General features: G+C 38.9%; 1 protein-coding gene across 1 annotated transcript; it reads right to left on the reverse strand.

The window, feature by feature from the left end:
• Window positions 1–5,782: 5,782 nt before the first annotated feature.
• Window positions 5,783–21,203, reverse strand: LOC127580154 (myosin-4-like). Its single transcript, XM_052033373.1, has 33 exons — window positions 21,003–21,203; window positions 20,771–20,914; window positions 19,705–19,861; window positions 19,583–19,610; window positions 19,376–19,490; window positions 19,171–19,263; window positions 18,951–19,014; window positions 18,758–18,856; window positions 18,314–18,417; window positions 17,838–17,976; window positions 17,377–17,495; window positions 17,132–17,281; window positions 16,864–17,034; window positions 16,465–16,765; window positions 16,287–16,357; window positions 16,014–16,101; window positions 15,726–15,843; window positions 15,512–15,635; window positions 14,966–15,102; window positions 14,583–14,838; window positions 14,248–14,490; window positions 13,953–14,129; window positions 13,715–13,860; window positions 13,221–13,311; window positions 12,726–13,115; window positions 12,497–12,623; window positions 11,820–11,938; window positions 10,917–11,113; window positions 10,647–10,830; window positions 9,813–9,978; window positions 8,737–8,861; window positions 7,085–7,170; window positions 5,783–5,822 (listed from the first exon to the last, which is right to left on the reverse strand). The coding sequence occupies exons 1-33, from the start codon at window positions 21,201–21,203 to the stop codon at window positions 5,783–5,785; spliced, it is 4,770 nt and encodes a 1,589-aa protein (XP_051889333.1).
• Between the last annotated feature and the right edge of the window lie 1,325 nt (window positions 21,204–22,528).

Raw genomic sequence — 22,528 nt, forward strand, 5'->3', positions numbered from 1 at the left:
AGTCAAAAAGGGGAGAGTTGCTCATTGGAGCAGCTGTTGGATGCTAGGATTTGTTAATGACCTGACTCTTGATGTATATAAATGGCATGAAAATCATTCCCGATGACAATATTAAAAAATGTTTTAACCAATTTGAATTTTGACCATATTTTACATTATTGGAACCAACATGGAAGAGATTGCTACCAAAGGTCATTTACAGAGAAAAAATAATTCTTCAGCAGCACAGGCCTGATGAGTTGTCTGAAAAGGACATCAGAACACAAGTCAGGTTAGACTTGACGCAGGATCTGAGACTCTATTGGGGGTTGTAGGACAAAGATTTTGAAGGCAAGAGGCAGAAGGTACTTTTCATTTATTTTGCTTTAATGTTTTTTAATTATTTATCAATGTTTTAGTTAACTACATGGAAAAGCTGTATTTTTAATATTCTAATTGTTTCCTTTGATTTTAGTAGTTTTTAATCATCCTGAATACCAGAAACCTTTAACCCCAGCTATCACAGGTTATAAAGCATTTCGCAGCTGGGGTTTTCATCACTTCATTCATTGTCTGACACCCTGTTACAGTCCAAACCTTGTAAATGGGCTGAGGTGGGGAGGGACATCTAACATCAGATGGAAGACCATTCATCAGAACTATTCCGACAAAGGGTGTTTGACCTAATATGTTAACTTTGTTTCTCTCTCCATGGATGTTGCCTAACCTGCTGATTGTTTTCAGCATTTTCTATTTCATCGCAGATTTCTCGCATGTTCAGTTTTTGATTTTCAAGTTGAAGTATGGGCAGCCACAGACAGTGGTTCCAACCAGGGATATCAGACCAAAGTGGTGTGACTCAATGTATCTTAGCAAGAGATTCAGCAGTGAAGTAAACATGAAGTTGTAATGCTTAGCTAGCATACTGATACTATGCTTGTCAGAAAAGGTAAGTTTGTCATTGCAACGTAAGTATTTTAACAGCATGATGGATTTTAGTTACCAGCACTGAAAATGAATTTAAATAAGAATGGATTCTCGTTATTTGAGCTTTAAATATTGTGAGATATCTATCAAACTTTTCTTAACTTATTTCTCATTCTTTCTTTTGTCTCTCATTATCCAGTCTTTCCCTCCTTTTAGTTCTGTATCTTTCTTCCTGCTACAGACTACATGCTGTTCATTCATGATTCTTGTTGATTAAAGGGGTGGACAGTGGCCGGACCCATACATACTGGGCTCATTTGTCCTGATTGTCTTTTCTTTACAGTGGGATATAAAGTTGTGACACTAACCCAGCAGATATTGTTGAAAAAGTTAGACATTTAGGAGGGCAGATTACAAACAAAGATCAATTCATATAAATTTAATATGTTGTCAGCAATCCGGTGAACAATCTCAGGCTAATTCCCTTACTTGTTTTGGGGAGTTAATCCTGAGGAAGTGCTGCAGTGAGAATATTTTAGATTAAGTCCTTGTCTGTTATCATGCTGGATATAAAGATTTCCATTATGCTAATTCAAAAAGAGTTAGCATAATATTCCTCTGGATATTTTTCACTGAATTAATAGTGTTAGGCAAACACAAATAATTTGGCCATTATCATGTCACTTTTTGTACATCCTTGCTGGGCATAAATGGAACTGCTACATTTTCTGCAGCATTGTGCCCACACTTCACACTTCAAATACTAAAATTTTTAATCAGCAGTAAAGTGCATGGGATGTCCTGCAGTCATGAAAGTACCATATCAATGCAAGTTGCTCCTTCTTCCTACTTTTACCAGTGTTGCACTGTGAAGGCTAAAGTAGTTTTCCTTCCTTCCAGTGTCAACTTGTATTCTGTTCCCAGCCTCAGTTTAATTCATACTGACATTGTAATCCAATGAAGTAGAATTGTTTGAAAGAACAAGTTAAATTCAGAACATTTATTCAAAATGTTCTCTCTACTTGAATAATTGTCCTCCCAGAGTTTGAAATAACCTGTTCAGTAAAATAGTCTTGAGTTATTAGTGTAACTAAGTGGTTTTTGTTATACTGTATCAGACATATCTAATGAAACAAAACTCTAGTTACTTTTATCATCTGAAAACAGCTTTTCTTTTAGTAATTTCCACCTGGACTTCTCATTTTTTGCACTTGATGGCTCATGATAATCACTCAATTAATTTAGCAGAAGAAAATTATAGGCATATGAATGTATGTGGAAAAGCTCAACCTTGGCATACAGTATGTTGTGAGTGTTTCTGTTTCTTAAGTTCTCTTTTGTGCCTGTATAACTAATTCAGTTTGCATTTTGAAATTGGCACATTCACTGAACGAGATGCATTTGTCTCTATGCTATATCATTTCAATGGTTTTGTTCTCAGGAAATCAGAGAATCTGCCATTTTCTAAGTAACTGGAATTCATGTGAAAATGTTCACAATAGATCATTAGATTGCTTTAGGAGAGAGAAAGCATGTGATTAAACTGTACATTTTCTTGGTGTTGAATTTCTCACTTTTATGTAACGAGAAACATTTTGTGAGGAGTAAAGATGTTCACACAGTTCTTCATTAAGAAAAAGTTGATCATTTCAAAGTCAAGGCTCGCTGAGTTAACTTAAATGTTGAGAGGCTGGCAAATGGAGTGTGCCTTTACTGTAAGAGAATTTGATTGCAACAGTAAAGATGTCGTACTGCAATCATACTAGTCCCTGGCTGCAATATTGTGCACAGTTCTGGTCTCTCAATCTAAGAAGGAATATACTTTAGAGAGGGAGAGATTCATCAGATTGACTCCTGTGATTGGGAGGTTTGTCCACTGAGGAGAGATTAAGCAGACTGAGTGTACATTCTCAGAAGAATGAGAGGAGATCACATTGAAACAAAGACATCCTTACAGGACTCGATGAGGTGGATGTGGAGCTGCTGTATCTCCTGGCTGGAGTGTCCAGAACTGAGGTCACAGTCTCAAAATAGGCTCAGTCAATCAAGACTGAGATGAGAAGTGTCTTCACTAAGAAGGCAGTGTTGGCTCAGTTGCTGAGTATGTTTAAGACAATACCCAACTGATTTCTAATGTTAATGGAGATGTTGCAGTCGAGTGACATTGAGGTAAATGTTCAGCCATGATATTATTGTATGGTGCTGCCAGGACAAAAGGCTGAATGGCCTGCTTCTGCCCCTTATTCTCATATTCTTGGTCTCTGGCCTGAACTATGTCTATAAATAAAAAGTAGGCTTTTATTTATATTAAATGATTTTATGACACTTTCCAGCTGTGCCAACAGCAATTAAAATGGACCTAAGACTTGTCATAATCACTCTCCTGGTTGCTGATCCAATTCTGCTTCAGAAACTGCATTTCTGGCAATTGCAAGGAAGGTCAGTGACTCTACAAATGGAAACTTCATATGTATGAGCCATTTCTGGGGGTGGGGGGTAGGGTGGGACTGTTGGTAACAAGCATCTGCAGCTCAAGGGAAAAATTAATTGGGCCTGAAACCCAAATTGGCTTTAGCATCTCAGTTTGACTTGTGTAATTTCAAATGTTCTTATGGAAGTATAATATAAACAGAAAATGGGGAAATGTGGGAAGAGAAACAGAATTAATGTTTCAGGTCGAAAACTTGACTCTTTCTTTTCCCACAGAATTGGCCTGAACTGCTGAGTGCTTCCAGCATTTTCTGATTTTATTTTAGATTTCCAGCATCTCCATTTTGTTTTTGAATTTCATTTGCTGATGAAGGTATGACTGATTCTTGATTTAAGAAGGGTTTCAGTGCACCATTCTAATAGTCCCCATTCTATATTCTCACCAATATTTATGTTAACAATGTAATTTCTCTGGAGTATTTCTTTGCATTATTTTTGATCCTACTATGATTATTGAATCATCCAACAAAGGCAAGTTGACAAGAAAACATTTTCAGTGTTGCACTTTTATTTCTTTAGTTATCAGTTCATTTATAAAACTATATTACAGAGAAATACACATTTTGTGGACTTCTTCTTTAGACCATTTCATGTTGTCATCTACTCTTCAGCACTCTTAAAAGGTAAAAAGGAAATGCAAATAGTTAGATGCAATGAAACAGTGTGCTTAAAATTATTTGTATGATGATTACTGACAAAAATGTATGTAAATTTAATATAATTACTACCAGAATTAAAGTTACTAAAGTTTCTTGAGATGCAATACCTTGATAGAAATTTCCCGGGTTTTAGATCTAAGTTTATTGACTTGAGACTCTGCAATGTCGGCACGTTCCTCGGCTTCCTCTAGTTCATGCTGCACCTTCCGGAACTTGGACAGGTGAATGTTGGCCTGCTCCTCCTATAGGAATACAGTGTGAGAAATTATCAGATTGCAGACTATTTACATTCTCCTATCACCAATGTTCTAATAACTTTGGTAAGACTCCTGTAAATGGTTCATAAAGTTATTTGATCAGAACAGCGATCATTATTGTAATAGAGATATTTACACATTTCAAAATATACTGTCCTGGTGATCTCTGCATTTATTTTTGAGTGAAGACTGGATATTGGACTGGTTTAGTACAATGATCTTTTGCATGGACTTACTGAATTTAAACTCAACCTAGACTGAACAAAATTCTCTTACCACAATTTCAATGCATTTGGTGGTGCCTTCTGTCTAATTCTAATCCTTTGTCTTTAGCCTATTTGGTGGTAACTAAGAACAGAGATAATGAGCAGGTACTTATTATTCAGATTTAGCCTTGTGATGTCTTGCAAGGATTGGTGTTGAGGCTGCAATTAACCACCATCTTTATAGATGGAGAACAAGTCTTCCAGGAACACAAAGATAGGCACCATTGTAAATAATGTTGAAGGAAGCTTTAATTAGAAATTGCTAAGTGTGGCAAATGGATTTCAGGCAAACATCAGGTTATTCACTTCAGAATGAGAAATGAAAGAACAGGGCTAAAAGCAGTGAAGATCACAGAGGCCTGTGGTTTGTTTTAAGATCATTAAAGTATCAGGGATTGACACAAAGTAATCAAAAAGGGTCTGAATAATTGAATTTTGGTTTTATCAAAATTTCTTAAATCTTTTGGTGGAAAAGTAAATTGAACTATAGCTACTTACGGATTCCTCAGATTGTCTCTTGTAGGCCTTAACCTTCATCTGTAGCTTGTCAACCAAGTCCTGTAGTCTCAAGACATTCTTTCTGTCTTCTTCTGACTGTGAATATTGCAAAAGAAACAAAATTGGTGCTCATTTTGTAAGATTAATAAGTATTACCATATCCCGCAGTTGTAGGCCACTCAAAATAATGATTTACTTCCCCTTACAATACCTGATAGGTCAGCTCCTTGACTCTTCTCTCGTACTTGCGAACACCCTTAACAGCATCAGCACCTCGTTTCTGCTCGGCTTCCAGCTCATTTTCCAGCTCACGCACCTAAGCCAATCAACAAGTGGGATTAATTGCTTGATACCCAGGTCATATCCAAAGGTTTCAGTGTGTAGCCACCATCAAATATCTCAATGTTTACCCTGGCCTCCAGTTTCTGGAGTTGTTTCTTTCCTCCTTTCATCGCCAGCTGCTCAGCCTCATCCAGGCGATGCTGCAGGTCCTTCACTGTCTGCTCGAGGTTCTTCTTCATTCGTTCAAGGTGAGCACTGGTGTCCTGTTCCTTCTTCAGCTCTTCAGCCATCATGGCAGCCTTGCAATTTGAGGCAATTGGCCAAGTCATTATTCAAGCTCAAAATCAAAATCATACCAACAAGGTAATTAAAATGAGAATCAGTATTTGAAAAGTACAAATTAGAGGTTCAGATAACTTCTGACTTACATCAGTGATAGCCTTCTTTGCTTTCTCTTCAGCATTTCGTGACTCCTGGATAGTTTCTTCCATTTCAGACTGGATGTGATTCAGGTCGGCATCCAGCTTTTTCTTGGTATTGATGAGGCTTGTGTTCTGCAGGAAAAAACAATTTTTGAAAGATTTTTTGGGATGACCAATGTTGATATCAAACTGCAGCACAAGAGGGTGGATCATTATTGGGATGAAGTAAATAGGGAATGCAACATCAACTCAACCCCTATATTGCTGCCAATACTTCTAGAGGAAGGACATTAGATATCATGCTGTGGAGATTTAGGCACTTAGTATAACTTAGGCTCCATGACCACATTGGGTGTACAATGCAGGTTTCCCAGAGACTGAAAACATTGCAGTGAACGTGACTGACAAACTACAGCCTTCTCTCAGTAGAGATCCTTCCTTTGAGTCAGGTGGGCTGCTGGACAGGAAAATTAACTAAAAATAACAATAAGATCTTGCTGTTAAGTTAATCCTACACCTTCTCTGCCTCTCAGCCACCTTAACCTCAGCACCATACCTGTATATAGCAGGATTGGCATGCTTATTGGATTCAAAGTGACATTAATGTGTGGGGACAAACCTGAGAGTGCAGCAGTGTAACTCTCTCACTGACGTCGACCAGCTCTTGTTCAGCAATTTTGCGAGACCTGTCTGTCTGTTCCAGAGCTGCTCTCATTTCTTCAATCTCAGCCTGTTGCAGGCCGCTTCTGCGCTCCACCATGGCCAGTTGTTCCTTCAAGTCTTCCTGACCTCTGCAAGCATCGTCCAGCTGTAACTGGGTTTCCTGTTTGGAATGAAGGATTGCTTTGTTACCAGATATCACAGTAAATTCTGAATATTCATATTGTATTAATATGAATTTAAATAACCTTTTCATTGATTTTAAGCAGTTAAAATTCAAAAATTGCAAACATTATTATTAGCAAAACTTTTATCATAAGTAAATGCAAGGACATTTACATCATTAACTGATAATTGCACAATATTTGGAGCTAGACATCAATTAACTGTAAACTAGAAATCAATATCCTATCATACAGACCTTTAGTTGACCCTGCAGGTTTCTGAGATGTTTTTGAGCCTCTGAAGCCTGACGATTGGCGTGTCCCAGCTGAATCTCCATTTCATTCAGATCACCCTCCATTTTCTTCTTGATTCTAAGGGCATCATTTCTGCTCCTGACTTCAGCTTCCAAAGCACTTTGCATTGTGTCCACAACTCTCTGGTGGTTCCTCTTCAGCTGATCAATCTCCTCATCTTTCTCTGCAATCTTCCTGTCAACTTCAGATTTCACTTGGTTCAGTTCCAGCTGAATACGAAGGATCTTGCTCTCCTCATGTTCCAGAGAGGCCTACAAGAGGGATTAAATGAATTTGAGTACTTCACATATTGTTGTCATAAAGGTTGCTTCTACTTGCTCTGATACTTGTAATGCATTCAATTGCAGTATCTTTCTAGAATATTATGTTATGACATTATTTAATGCACGGTGATCTATGTATCAACTTCAAAAGTTCTTGTGTCCTACACATAACAGCTGCTTTGATTAATCTCCTGAAAATCAGCCAAAAATGAACAGAATCAGAGCAGTTTGCTGAATTGAGAAAGTTTCCAAGTGAATTCTCATCCTACACAATGAAAAAAAGACATTTGCTCTTGTCGAGTCTTATTGGAAAATTAGCTATTGCAGTTTTCCTGAATCCCATCCTTGGGGATGTTTTCAACCTATTTTTGTTTCGCTATTTGCAAATGACCAGTGAGGGGTAAGAGTTGGATTTTTGTGCGACTTCCTTCTATTCCTGTCTCCCAGGGAGGAATTTTGTAAGGAGCTGCTGTTCATTGAATTTTTGTTGAAGAAACCTGTCAATTTGTTAGATAAACAATAACCACTTGCATTTTGGGTAACACATTTGAAATGTGACAGTATAATTCAAAGAAGCATTATATTTTAAAAAAAAACAAATTCATTAAGTTTACGCCATGGTAGAAGTGTATAGAAAGAGGTAGAATTTGAGAACAACTTTAAAGGAGGAAGAGGTAGAGCGAGGGAATTCCATCTGGGGTGGACCCAGGAACCTGAATGCACATTCACCAGTGGTGGAGAGATTGAAGTTGGGGATGAGCAAAATGCCAGAATTACAGGAGCACCGAGGGGTTGGTGGATGTAAGGTTGGTGGATGTTACGGGCAAAATGAATAGCTAAGTAGTTTTAAATGGAGATTTGCCACTGAGTATCTCAGTGATCACAGAGGAAATCTTTTTTTTTAATATGTGTATATTACTTGTAAACCAGACAGCAATGTTTAAATCCTCATTACCATCTTGTTCTGCTAAGCTGGGATTGCAATTTAATGTTGGCTTCCTTCTGGGAATGTGCAAAAGAAAAGTGCTGGTGTTTTGAGTATTAAAATGCATTTTATAGTTCATAATCCATCTATGATGAAAGGTCATCTGCCTAAAATGCATGTACCTGGAAATTCCCACCCAGTGAGCAGTGCCTCTGAAATCAATTTCATTGACTATATCATTTCCAGGATTACCAATAGGTGATGAATTTCCAGGTTAAATAGGTTCCCTCTCCACTGATGCTGGTTGACCATCTGAATAATTCCAGGTTTACTGTTTTCAAGATCTCTTCAATCCACTCTATTCTGTTTATAGGGTCCACCCTGTAACTAACTGAAAATTCTACCAACTTGTTATAAAGGATAATATACAAGCCTTTCTGTTTAATAGTTAAAAGTAAAGGAGTCCAGGCTTTGAAAAGAGTAACCCATCAATTACTGGCCCTTTTTATGTCTTCTACATAAATGTTAAAACTGCTTGATGTGCCTCAGCTGCTGTGACAAACCTGTTGGGCCATTTGGTCTAAAATTCAGTTTTTAACATGTACTGTTAAAATAACTATGCATTTTACCTCTGCCTCCTCCAATGCCGACTGAATATCACTCTTCTCCTGCTCAGCTGTCTTCTTTGCCTTTTCCATCTCATGGAGGGCCTTGCCACTTTCACCCAGTTGCTCAGTCAGATCAGAGATCTCCTCTGTTTTATGGAAAATAATTTCAAATTGGGTCTATTTTGTAGATTAAAACTGATAGGCAATTAAACTGTTAAAGTGAGATTCTAGAAGAGATTGAAGTACAATAGATAAAAATTGAATTTTAGTGGCTCAGATTTTCTGGACATCTGCCCATGAGTGACATTTGTTGTTAATTTTTGGAGGAAATTGCAGAAGACCTTGTGGCATGGATAGCCCCTCTTTGCAGAGTTGGGTTGAAATGAGGTTTAAGTTCAAGTAGATTCCAAATCAATAAGAATGGTGTTATCAGGCTGTCTGAACAGTCCATATTAAAGATTGCAAAAGCCTTCAAACCAGAAAGAGAGAAGTATAACTTGTAGCTAAAGTGAAGTTTCATCACTTTTAATTCCTGATATATTTATCCTCATCAATTACAATAGACATGCACATTTTTTTTAAGAACAGATTTTGATTTGTACTAATAAAGCTTAGTGAGCATCAGAAAACTGCAGTTGCTGGAAATCTGAAACAAAAACAGAAAATGCTGCAAACAGCAAGTCAGGCAGCATCTGATGAAGGGTCCTTGACGTACAATGTTAACTCTATTTCTGCTTCTGCAGATGTGGCTTGACCTGAGTGTTTTCAGCATCTTCAATTAAAACTTTTCTGTTATGCTCCCAAGCAATTGTAAGGAAATTTATTTTTACAATGCCTTAAATTTTCATGAATTCAATTTATTTCACTAAATTGAGTGAAAGAAGAATGGAAAGAGCTTAACCTATGGAGGTGAGCTGACTCACTGACCACAGCTTCAGGATTTCAGTACTAAATAATTGCTGTCTGTTTCACTGTTCCACTATGCGGGCAGTTTTGGCTAAATCTGGACCTATGTGCCTTAACTCCCAGGTAAATACATACCAGTTCAATAAGTTTAACAATTTAAAACATTTACACGATAGAAGTCTTGCACTTACGTTGTAGGTTCTTGTTTTCTCGTTTAAGAGTTTCCAGTTGGTCCAGAGACTCCTCGTATGCATTTTTCATCTTGAAGATCTCGGTACTTAGACTGCGGCTTTCCTTCTGAGCAGCTTCCAGCTCAGCCTGAGTTTCTTCCTGCTTCTGTTTCCAGTCTGCCAGAATCTATATTGTATAGTAGCAAAACTTGTATATGAAATATGAGAGTAAATGTAGCTTAGTGCCAAAGAGAGACAATACTATCAGTATTTAGTTTGATTTTAAAATTGGAATTATATCCTGCACTGCAATTATCCCGTAATATACCTTGCATTAACAAAAACATCATGATTGTGTGTCTGAATAGATAGAGTGCAATCCAATGCTCATATTTATGTGAGGACAGAATAGGGGAATTGTAGAATTAAAAAGGATCATTTTAAATTACCCAGCAATTTCGATGAGATCTTGGTGCACTTTAAACTTGTTTTCACACATGGGAAGAGGAACGGCCCTTAACTGTGATTTGCCTTCCAATGAGATAATGACAGACCTTTTAACCATTCAACTGCCTTTTCTCCAGATTGCTTGGCAAATTTACTGAGCCAAACTCTGTGCATTCTGTCATAGAAGTTTTATTTGAGTCAGTGTTCAGAAATGTTTGTGAGTGAGTAGAGGGTATGGGTGGTCAAACCCCTCCATTTAACAATTAGATCCAATCTGAACATAGAGTTATGCAACCACTCTAGTGACTCTCTGAAGCTGAAATTGTTTAATAGCAACATGATGTTGGTAACCTTCTTTAGAATGACAGAAAGAGCAAGACAGTGGGCAAAGAAAAATTCTGCTCTTACCTTGTCAAAGTTCTTTTGTTTCTTGTCGAGAGCTGCTGCTGCTGCATTTGCCCTCTCTACATCTACCATCAGATCCTCCACTTCACCCTGCAATCTCTGCTTAGTCTTTTCCAATGAAGCACATTTGGAGTTCACGGCCTCAATGTGCTCCTCTGCATCCTGCAGACGCTGAGCAAGCTTTTTCCTGAAAAATACAAACCCAGAGAAGTTTATAATAAAACTATCTAACAGAACATGGTGCATGAACCCAGATTCCTCTGTATTACATACTTGGCCTCTTCCAGTTCCTCTGTGCGCTGGATTGCATCAGTTTCATATTTTGTTCTCCACTGAGCCACTTCACTGTTGGCCTTGGACATTCCACGCTGGAGCTCAGCCTTTGCCTCCTGTTCCTCTTCATATTGCTCACGGAGCAGATCGCAGTCATGGCGGGCGGATTGCAGAGCATGTGCCAGAGCGCCCTTAGCCTGAAATCATTGTGTTAAATGGTGAAATAGTTAATACCTCAAATTCTTAGTGAGTTATTGAACCCTGATAATTTATGATGAATAGAAATACTCTTCCAAAGGAAAAAAGCAAATTGGTATGAACAAAAATTCTCAGAAATACAATGGCCCAGAGTATGCTGGGACTGGATATGTATGGAAACATCAAACTTTTTTTTGTTGATCTAGCAATGTGAATTTGTTGAGATGGTCCAAAATGGGACTGGTTGTATGAAGTTAAACCATGCCTATTAAACATTTGGGGGGTTGGGGGGGGGGGGGGGTGGTTGGAGTTGACAGATGGCTTTGCCATGTCCCTAGTCTTACTGACTTCCCAGATTTCTGTCATTCAGAAGCACTTTACATTATTTAAAAACTAATAATATATTTTTTGAAGGTGTAAACTTTAAAGAAATCATTTAAATCCTTTTAAATAATTGGAATCATTAAGCAAACAGAATAAATATTGAAAAACAATGTTCTTTCTCAAACCAATCTTCACTATTCAAATGAATGGGCTTGCTAGGTGTTACAAATGTGGAAGTCCTGAACTTGCTGGCAGTTACTTGCTTGTGATGCACTAGAGAACTACCAGCATTTCCCAGCAAGCTATGCTCCATTCTTATTTTACGTTTTGTATAAGTTTTCTTAAACAAATGTGGAAGATTTATGGGAATTATTTTGGTACCTTTGTTTCTTCCTCCAGCTGTCTCTTGAGTTCCTCGAGCTGTTGGGTATATCCTTGTTTCCCTCTTGTCAGCTGAGATACCAAGGCCTCTTTCTCCTCCACCTGGCGGTTCAGTTCCCCTGCAAATCAGAAGTGATTGCAAGCAAAATTATTACAACATAAGGGAACATTTTCTGTACGATGATGAAAAGTAGAGGCCGTCCAGCATTTAAACAACTGAGGTGTGACAAATACTAGTCACAGAGCTGTTACTTTCTGGTGTGGGGAAAAGAGCCTGATCTGAGAGTGTCAGGTCATCACACAGGAAATTTGTGTCCTTTCACCAGGATGAGGAAGGGATGCAGGCTACAAGTCTGCTCAGATATAATGTTAAAATCTAACCCAACTACTTTCAGTCTGAACCCAACCAGAGTACTTTGTACTTTTTCCATACCTGAACTTGCATGACCATTGCTTTTAATATGTCTCAAACAAGCTATCGTTCTGTTTGAGATGAAATTACAGATATTGATCAAGAATATAGGACACAGTAATGTTCAGTCTGCCCTGAACCTGCCATGTTTATTTGGGTATCTGTCAAATGCTGCCTACTGAAGTTCACTTTATGCTTTCTTAAAAATTTTGTTTTTACAGTGGATGCACAAATGTTACATAATAAATGTAGAACTGATCAATACCGTTTTCTGTTGAAAGACGTGCTTTTTGAGTCGATAAATCATTGATCAAACGTTGATGCTCATCGTGTTTGGTCTTCAGTTCACTGACCTGGTCCTCCAGGGTCCGCGCCACTTTTTCAAGGTTTGCCTGAAACCAAAACAACCAGTTTTGAAAAGGAACAAAACAAACAAACAAACTAATTAAAGTTAACTATACAAGTGTAGTATGTAGTGTCATCCGTCACTGTACCTTAGCTTTAGACACTGACTCCATGTTGCTGGCAAGGTCATCAATTTCCATCTTCAGCTCACTCTTTTCCTTCTCAAGTTTCTGCTTCACACGTTGCAGGTTGTCGATTTGTTCCCCAAGTTCTGCAACACTGTCAGCCTGCTTCTTGCGAAGAGCAGCGGCTGTGGCTTCATGCTGGAGGGTCGATTCTTCCAGATCACGGCGCATTTTCTGAAATTCTGCCTCTCGTTTCTTGTTCATTTCAATCTGAGCTGCAGTTGCCCCACCGGCTTCTTCCAGTCGCTCACTGATCTCTTCAAGTTCCCGAGAAAGATCAGCTCTCTGTTTCTCAGTCTTAGCACGAGCGGTACGTTCAGCTTCAATTTCTTCCTCAAGCTCCTCAATACGAGCCTTAAGATAAGCAAATATTGATTATAATCTGGAACCAGTAATATCAGTTCAAACACTTGACCTTCACTGAGTGGCATTGATAATTTCACTGGACATGTACATCACCTGTAATTCTTTAATCTTTTTCTGCAGCTGGGAAGCCATTGCCTGCTCATCTTCAACTTTGCTTTGAAGCTGGCTGATTTCAAACTCTTTCCTTTCAGTAGTAAGAGTGAAAGAAATAAATTAAAACAATCGATCAATGAAGTTCTGAAATATTAGTACATTCACAAAAAATCTTTTTTATTTTCTCTGATGTACTGAGGCAATAATTATGTGATAAATAGAGGACATTTAAAGTAAATCTTAATTCCTCACTATTACATTGTTACTCACTACAAGAATGTTCATTGCTTTAAACAATGGCAGGAACTGTGTTTTCAAGTTCTATCACAGATTTTTTTCAGGATTTCACATCCTCAAATTAATATAAAACCTCTGACTGCAGGGCCTGTATCATAAATATCAAGTTCTATATGCTAATCATCAGGTTAGGTAAGATGGGAATTTAAGCAATGTATTGGAACAAAGATCTATTTGCTCAGAACTTAAATACTGACTTCTTTAGTTTCTCATCCAGTTGCTGCTTGTCATTCTCCAGATCCATTGTTACTTCTTGTGACAGCTTCAAGTCACCTTCAAGCTTCCTCTTAGCACGCTCGAGATCCATGCGGAGTTTCTTCTCCTGCTCCAGAGAACCTTCAAGCTTTTTAAGGAAAGATAACATTTTAGCAGGATTTGATTTAAAGTCAGGATTTCTCAAACTCACTTGATTTAATTGTTATTTTGAATACCTACATCATCAACTTGTTGTTCCAACTTGGTCTTTGTTTTGGTCAGAGTGTTGACTTTGTCTTCCTCGGCCTGGAGGTCATCCAAAGTTTGCTGGTGGGCCTCCTGGAGGGCTTTCTTTTCCTTTGTTAACTTAGCAATGCTTTCATCAAGACTAGCCATCTCTTCGGTGAGGTTTTTAACCTAAGTGCAGCAAACAAAAATGAACAAAGTAAATTTATGACATGTAATCATCACATAGGGGAATCTTCTATGTCTTCTACGTATCTTTTAGTTAGACATCAAAGTCACCCATTCGTACCTTGTTCTCAGTGGCATGTTTCTCTTTTTCAACTTTGGCTAAGGTGAGCTCCAAGTCATCAATATCTTTCTTCAGTTCTGAACACTCATCCTCCAGTTTCCTTTTCTTAGCTGTCAGCTCAGCATTTATCTCCTCTTCATCTTCCAGTCTTTCATTAGCTTCCTTCAGTTTAGCCTCCAGTTGAATTTTATTTTTAATCAGTCCCTCACATCTTTCTTCTGCATCAGCCAGAGTTTCACTTTCCTGCAATAAAATGATGCGATGAATTATCCCAGGATATGTGTTTTGTAGTTTGTATATATGCATAACCACACAAACATAGTCAGTGTAGATACCGCTTGGACTTGAAGTTGGAGATCATTCTTTTCCTGCACAAGAGCCACCATTTTCTCTTCCAATTCCTTCCTCCGTGCTTCAGATTTGGCAAGTGCCTCCTTAGTTTTCTCAAACTCTTCTTTCATATTTGCCATTTCCTTTTCAGTTTCAGCACTTTTCAGAAGAGGTTTGATCTTGAAGTACAGTTGCATCCATGGCCAGTGTTTGACATTTGTGAATGCACGGATGTTGTACTGTAGGGTGTACAGTGCTTCCCTAAAGGACACAGGAAAATGAACAGAGATTACAACAGTTTTCTCTTTCTGGAGTAAAATGTGATATTATTGTGTAAAATGTGTTTATTGCAAATATATCTTTGGATACTTTGAAAAGCAATATTTACCTCCTTTCCATCATTCTCTTAAATTCAACCCTCATCAAGTAGCCACGGCACATGGCTTGAGTGCGAGTAATGAGCTGTGCCAACTTTTCATCTCTCATCTCCTCAAGTAAACCTAAGAGACCAGCCTTGAAGAACACCTTAAATAAATGAACACAGATTTTCACTTTGTGCATATTCAGATCACAAAGAAAGAACAATTCTTTTGGTATCCCTAATATCTATCAGAAGGAATGTAATGTTCACCATATGGATTACAGCAGTTTGAGAAGTGGGCTTTTCAAGATGAATAATGGATGGGTAAAAATGCCTGCCTTATTAGAGAAATGAATTCAAGAGACTGGCAAGTAATTTTTCCTGTTACTGTCTTGTCCTATCCTATACAGATAGTTGTGTATTTGAAGGGGTGATTGGGCTCTGGAAGTTTGGGCATCATTGGAGATGGATGATTATTCTTTCATTCAATCTAGACTTCCCTTAGGAACCGTCTATTTATTATCAGCAGCCTATTATTTCAAAATAATAAAATTAAGCTCGAAGTATATTTACCTTAGTGTGTCCAAATTTGTACTGAGTATGATCAACATCAATGGATCCCAATAGCTTTTCAGAGGCCTTCTTGCTGTCAATGAACTGACCTTCAGGAATGGCACTGGCATTGAGAACTCTATATCTGTTTTATTAATAGAAAGAAAGTAATATATTTAAATAAATACTTTGATCAGACAGAAAAATTACTGTGCAGAATTTGATATTTTTTTACCTTTGCTTGAAATCACCATAGATGATTCTGCTTGGGAATCCCTTTCTGCAAATTCTGATACCCTCTAGCACACCATTGCACCTCAGTTGGTGTATGACAAGATGATTGTCCATAGCACCTGATGGATATAAAATGACCATTAAAATGCAACAATAGACTGTTGTATCATCATTTGATCAAGTTAAAAACAGATAAATACACAATTAATTGTTTCAGATCTTTATTGTCTCTGAATGGAAACAAAATGTTGATCCTTTCTCTATCTTACATTTCATGAAATAAACTTGCCTGGTGTCTTTGTCTCATTGGGGATGATACAACGCACAAAGTGTGGGTGTGTGGTTCTCAGGTTAGTCATCAGCTTGCCCAAGTTTTCCTGTGAGGTGAATAATAAACTGATAATAATCTCCATTTCTTTGGATGGTGTTTGTCATAACCACATATGGCTGTTCTACTTTTTAACTATTTTTGACATTCAATTAGCAATTTGCTAGTTAATTCAATGATATTGAGGCATGCTTCAATATAGACTGATAAATCTATATAAAGAGAAAATCTTACCCTAAACAGAGCAGATACTGTCTGGAATGAACCACCCTTCTTTTTGCCTGCTTTCTTGGCACCACCTTCAGCTATAAAGAAACAAATTTGTTTGTTCTAAACAAATTAGGGAAGGGAAGAAAGCAGTGCTGGTTTAAAAACAAATCATTGTTAACACTTGTGTGTATCAGAGCTTTACCTTCAGGAGCTGCGGCATAGAGATGAGCCAAGAGTTTCACTGATGACTTCTGGAACAGCCCAGTTACAGTTTCATTCAGTGGGTCCTTGTTCTTATCCAGCCAGCCAGTAACATTGTAGTCCACAGTACCAGCATAATGGACCAGCGAGAAGTGAGCTTCAGCCTTTCCTTTGGCAGGCTTGGGCTTCTGGAAGTTGTTCGACTTGCCAAGATGCTGATCATAAAGTTTGTTCTTGAAGGTAATGTCTGTGGCCTTGGGGAACATGCACTCCTCTTCCAGGATTGAGAAGATACCCATAGGCTGTGAGAATCCCAAGATTTTTTTTGGTGAGTCTTTCCATTAATATAATACTAGATAAATATTAAGTTCCTATGAATGCCTTACACATCATTACCCACCTTCTCAATGAGTTCAATGCAAGCAGCCAGATCCATCCCAAAGTCAATGAATTCCCATTCAATTCCTTCCTTCTTGTACTCCTCTTGTTCCAGAACAAACATGTGGTGGTTGAAGAACTGCTGCAGTTTCTCATTAGTGAAGTTGATACATAACTGCTCCAAGCTGTTGAACTGAACATTGGAAATGTACATTGGAATTAAGAGTGCACTCTACTTGTCTCTTTGAGTTAAATAGTTTATCATAAGTGTTTATTATTTTTATTCTTACATCAAAAATTTCAAAGCCTGCAATATCCAGCACACCAATGAAATACTGCCTGGCCTGCTTTGTGTCCAGTTGTTGATTGATACGGATGACCATCCATAAGAACATTTTCTCATAAATAGATTTGGCAAGAGCACCAACTGAGTTGTAGACCTGAAAGTACATAATATACACTTTAGAAATCAGCAGCCTACTTTAAACGTTTAAGTATTCATATACTAATGGACAAAATGTCTTGGTAACTGTACCTGCTGAACAGTCTGACCTTTGGTCACAAATTCATTGCCAACCTTTACTCGTGGAAAGCACAATGCCTTCAGCAAATCTGCTGAGTTGAGACCAGTCAGGTAGGCAACTTTGTCAGCATCTAAGACAAAATAAAGGGCAATTGAGTATGTTGGAGATGCAAAGTGATGTTTCCAGGCTGTTATTTTACATGCACACCTGATTATAGATCTAAACTTGCTCAGTGTAAGGCAAAGAATTACAAGCTTTCTCTTCTGAACTGGCTGGTCTAACACTCCGCAACAGAACAAGGCAAAAAAAATTAGATTCATTAGTCATTTCACAAATATATAGTTACAAAATACTTCAATACGAGTTCTTTATTTTCTAGGTTTGGGCTAAACTAAAGTGTGCACAAGATCAAAGTTAGATTTTGAACAATTTATTAAGTAATAAAATTCAATTAGATGCTTGAGAGTGTTACCCTCTGTGCCATCAGGCTCTGCCTGCTCTTCACGCGGCTTTTGCTTGAATTTCATGTTTCCAAAGTGCATCACAGCTCCAGTCAGTTTATAGATGCCCCACTTCTCCTCATTGGTGAAGCCAAGGATATCAATGGCGGTCTGTACACCAAACAACAGATTTAGCATCCAACAAAATGGCCAACATAATGAAAAGTTTTCTCAGCTTTGTTATCAAAGCTTGGGAACTTTGAAATATCTTCATGCCACATGTTTTAGTTTAAAATTTTACAAGTTTGAATACTTTTATTGAGGGTGCAGATAAACTTTGGTCATTGTCAATTTTCTCCATCTTTGATTGTCTGGCTCAGCTTCAGTCCAAGCCCTTGTTTGCTTAGTAAAATGGATTACAACTAATGGATCTGGGAGTATTTGAACAATTAAGGATGTACTAGTCAAGCTGAGAAGATACAAATGAAGGTGTATAGTAGATACTCACATCAGTTGCCACCAGTTCTTCTTTATCATCAATACTGGCAACACTGATCTCACCCTGGCTGACAAATGGGTAATCATAGGGGTTGGTGGTAATGAGGCAAGCCTCTGCCAAAAACAAATACTTTGTTAGTGGAAAGACAGCATGTAATCTAACGATGAAATTCAATTTTCTCTCTTCCATTCAAGCAACTTGTCCAGTTTAAACTATTTGAGAATACTTCGCAATATCAAATGAAAATCAAATCAAATGCAATGGAATGAAAGGAAGGAAATAACATTACACTTAGTTTACCCTACCATTTCATTTATCTTCATCCACTGACAGTCTGAGTTGAAACATAACATTGTAAACAGTAGTGTGTTGAAATCTGTTGCACAAACCTTTCCCGTGTTAACAGAGAATGGAAAAATGGAGGTGTCAACATTCCAAAACTTGGAACCTTACCAACAATTTCTGGTTTGTGATTGCTCGTCATCTGGTAGAAAATGTGGTAACTCCTTTCAGCTTTCAGCTGGAATGTCACTCTGGATTTTTCCAGTAGATCTGCAGACACACAAGCAAATGCAGACTTGGTGAAGAACGTGTCCGCAATTTGATTTACAACCAATATTTGCATTTGCGGTTCAGCTGCACTTACAGGTTTCAATGTCAGCAGAAGCCAGTTTCCCGGTGGTACCGAAGTGAATCCTGATGAATTTACCCTTGGTATGAAAGATGATTCAAGTCAGAGACGAAACAATGTCAGAGAGAGCGCACAATATAATGTTACTGAAACTTTTCATTGTCAAACTGGATGAATAGATTTCACATTATGAGGTATAACGTTTGTAACAGTAGGAAAGTTTCAAGACACTTACAAAGCGAGACGAATTGTCGTTTCTCACAGTCTTGGCATTACCGAAGGCTTCCAACAGCGGGTTGGCCTGGATGATTTGATCCTCCAGGGTTCCCTGTGAAAATATTTTTGGTCACCAGGATCTGGAGCATTTACTAAGTGAAGAAAGAGATTTCAACTAAGCAAGGAGAAGTGTCCGATGTCTATGAAGTGAGTTCTGACTGTACCTTGCCGGATGGCTGAGCCTCCTTTTTCTTGCCGGGATCGCCGGCAGCTGCAACCAATGCGAAGTACTGGATGACACGTTTCGTGTTCACAGTCTTCCCGGCACCGGATTCTCCGCTGGAAGAGATGAGAGCATAACGTGAAGAACTCAGCAATTGTCCCACAAATAATAGTGATTTCGAAAGGCAACCAGAAACTACAAAGCTTACGTGATCAAGATTGACTGGTTTTCCCGATCTGTAAGTCAAACAAAGGAGCAAATGGTGTATATATTTGTCACGTGATTCTGATTTAAACCTTGATGCTATATTGAGAAAAGAGCAGTATTTACCAGTTAACATGAACTGATAGGCGTTATCAGAGATGGAGAAGATGTGGGGAGGAGCTTCCTGACGCTTCTTGCCCCTGTAGCCAACCACGACTTCAGCGTTGTACACAGGCAACCACTTGTAGGGGTTCACGGTGACACAGAACAACCCAGAGTAGGTCTAAAGGCAGGGAAAACTGTATTTATAATTAAGATTCTTTCATTTATAGATTTAAGCTTTTGATTTTGTAATTAAAAGAGGGCGCGGGGGCAAGAGTCCTCTAAATCATTGAAGATGGCACGAAAAACTGGTAAAGAGCGTGCTGTGCTTGGTTTTGGAAACAGGGCCATGGGGTTAAGAGTACAGTAGCTTTTGCTAAAACTGTATACATTACTGGGTGTTAGAATACAACTGTTGTGTCAAATCCTTTCAGCTATCTTTAAGAAACGCGTGGAGGAGCAAAGGAAGTTTACTTGAACGGAACATGGGAGCATAAACTACAGATATGTGGAGAGACTGGATAAAATTAGGTGTTCAGAATTGTTAAATAGGTTATGAGCGAGCAATTGTTTGCACTGGCAAGTTTGCACTAGCTCGCTCATTACCACCGGTCTAGGTAATGAGCGAGCCATTGTCTTCGGTGGCAAAAGGCTAGATTAGGACAGGTTTAAAGGAACTAGCAAAGTGCCCAGAGCTGAGATGATTATTTTCATGCAGAGAGAGTTTCATTATCAGACTTGGGCCAAGCTTTCGCCGCTTCTTCGAACGCTGTCATTTCTGATTCCTCCATGGCTTCGGTTTGTTGCTGGGATACACATGCATTGGGACAAATGCTGCAAATCCAATCCAATCACATATCAGAGGTGAGATGATTGTTTTTCTGCAAAGGGAATTGTTAGCATCTGGGATGCACTCCTCGAAGGTGGATAAATCACATTCACGGTCACTTTGAATAGGTTTCGGTATGGTTACGTCGGGCGCTTTTGCAGGACATTGGGAAGAGGCGTGGAGAATGGAACTGATTGGACAGCTGTGTCAAAGAATGACCGCCTTCTATGGCTTATGATCATCTAAGGTTATTGTACTTACGTAGATCATCCAGGCTGCATAACGCTCTTTGAGGTTATACAACACGGATGCCTCGTTCAGGTGGGTCAACATGGCCATGTCCTCGATTTTATCGAACTTTGGAGGGTTCATTGGGAAGACCTGGTCTTCCTTGACTGTTACGGTCTGAAAAAGATCAACATGTTATTTAAGGAAACATCACCATTGTGAAGAGTTTCAGAATGATGTCTTCATGTTCAGCTCTTCAACTGACCCTCTTGTCTAAGGTCTCCACTGTGGCTTTGCCACCCTCCTTGCTCTTGATCGTCCCTTTCACGTACAGTTCTTTATCGTCGAAAACATAACAGGCAGTTTTAGCATCGAACGGCCGGTTCTGCGCTTCAAGTCGTTCCTTGTCAGGCTTGCGCAGATACAAGGCCGCCTCTCCAAACACTGCCATTTCAGAATCCCCCATGGCTTCGGTTTATTGCTGAAACACACGTGCATAGTTAAAAATGCTGCCATTCCGATCCAATCACATCCACATGCTAAACTCTAAACAATCTCGGTGAATAATTTGCTTTCCTTTCCCTTCCTTTCCATAATGTACGCTAAGATGTCCCCTCTAGTTTGACCATCACAGACCCAGGGCGGCCTGAGATTGGCACATATTGGTGTTGAGTTACTCCAAGATGGCGAGAATCCGGCGCTCGGCACTTTAAACTGGAGCGCCCGCTCGCCACCTGGCAAATACATTCCAGTCTGAGGATTCGAGGATCGCTTGGGCCACAGAGTGAGCAATCTCGCTATCCGTAAAACTACGTTTGACAGACTCATGCAGTACATAGATTGCCAACCTTGTGTTTTCCCACTGCTTTAACTAACTAGAATAGGTTAAGATTCTGTTTGTACGTCTTCGCCTTCTCCATCAAAGAATAAATGGCTTTCTTCAAACTCTTCTTTCCAGAAAGAACCCCTTTTCCCCTCAAAATTGTCACTGAAATACAACCGTTATCTTCCCTCCATAGGGACAGGTGGATTCAACCGATGATGAAATCCCGTGTCCCCAACCGATTTCATGTCCCCAGTTATAAACGCCTATATAATGTAAATGGCAGCTCTGTACATTGTCCATGTAACCCAGATTGATACTAAATGTCAACTGCACTCAAATGGGCGGGTCGCACTTGAACAGTATCGTGGTTCTCTGCTCCGTACCTCGATTGTATCCACACCAGAAGGAAAAAGGCTTCCGCAGCAGGCGCACTATAAAATCAATGTTGGTAAAACATTAGTTTTATTTAAACCGTGAAGTTGCTATACAGTTAATTTTCGAACGGTTTAATTTACATTAAATGCACGACAGAACACTAAGCGCCGTACTAATAACACGGCCAACTTTAAGCCTTTTATGAACATTAAAGATAACGCAATAACAGCACAACTGTTTAAATTGCAAAACACTGGCACAGCATCTTTGCTAATGAGAAAAGCAGCGATAGCCTGCAGTACGTACGGCAGAGCTGAGACCGTGGCTGATTGGCGACGTTCCTCGTGCATCTTTATAGATAACTTTTCGCTGGCGCAGCAAAGCAGCCTCTATATTTGGTGTACAAAGGTCTCATCATCAAACCTGCTTATCCCGTCAACTCTTGCTTTCTCAAATGAAGTTATTTTTAAGGATGCGTTGTCAGTCGGTCCATATGGGGGAGAAAAAGGTGTTTGACACATCGCCAGTAGGAATAGCGGAAAACAAATGTAAGAAAGTTGTCAATCAAATGCAAAATATTGACTAAACAA

The sequence above is a fragment of the Pristis pectinata genome, chromosome 18 (genome assembly GCF_009764475.1).
Source record: "Pristis pectinata isolate sPriPec2 chromosome 18, sPriPec2.1.pri, whole genome shotgun sequence".
NCBI lineage: Eukaryota > Metazoa > Chordata > Chondrichthyes > Rhinopristiformes > Pristidae > Pristis > Pristis pectinata.

What these genes read in the sequence shown, in the direction of transcription:
- LOC127580154 (XM_052033373.1), bottom strand. Translation starts at nt 21,203, where the DNA reads ATGGGGGATTCTGAAATGGCAGTGTTTGGAGAGGCGGCCTTGTATCTG. An exon ending in AAGAACTGGTGGCAACTGAT is followed by an intron (nt 17,977 to 18,313) that starts GTGAGTATCTAC and finishes TTTGGTGTACAG; the next exon opens with ACCGCCATTGATATCCTTGG. An exon ending in TCCAACTTCAAGTCCAAGCG is followed by an intron (nt 14,491 to 14,582) that starts GTATCTACACTG and finishes ATTTTATTGCAG; the next exon opens with GAAAGTGAAACTCTGGCTGA.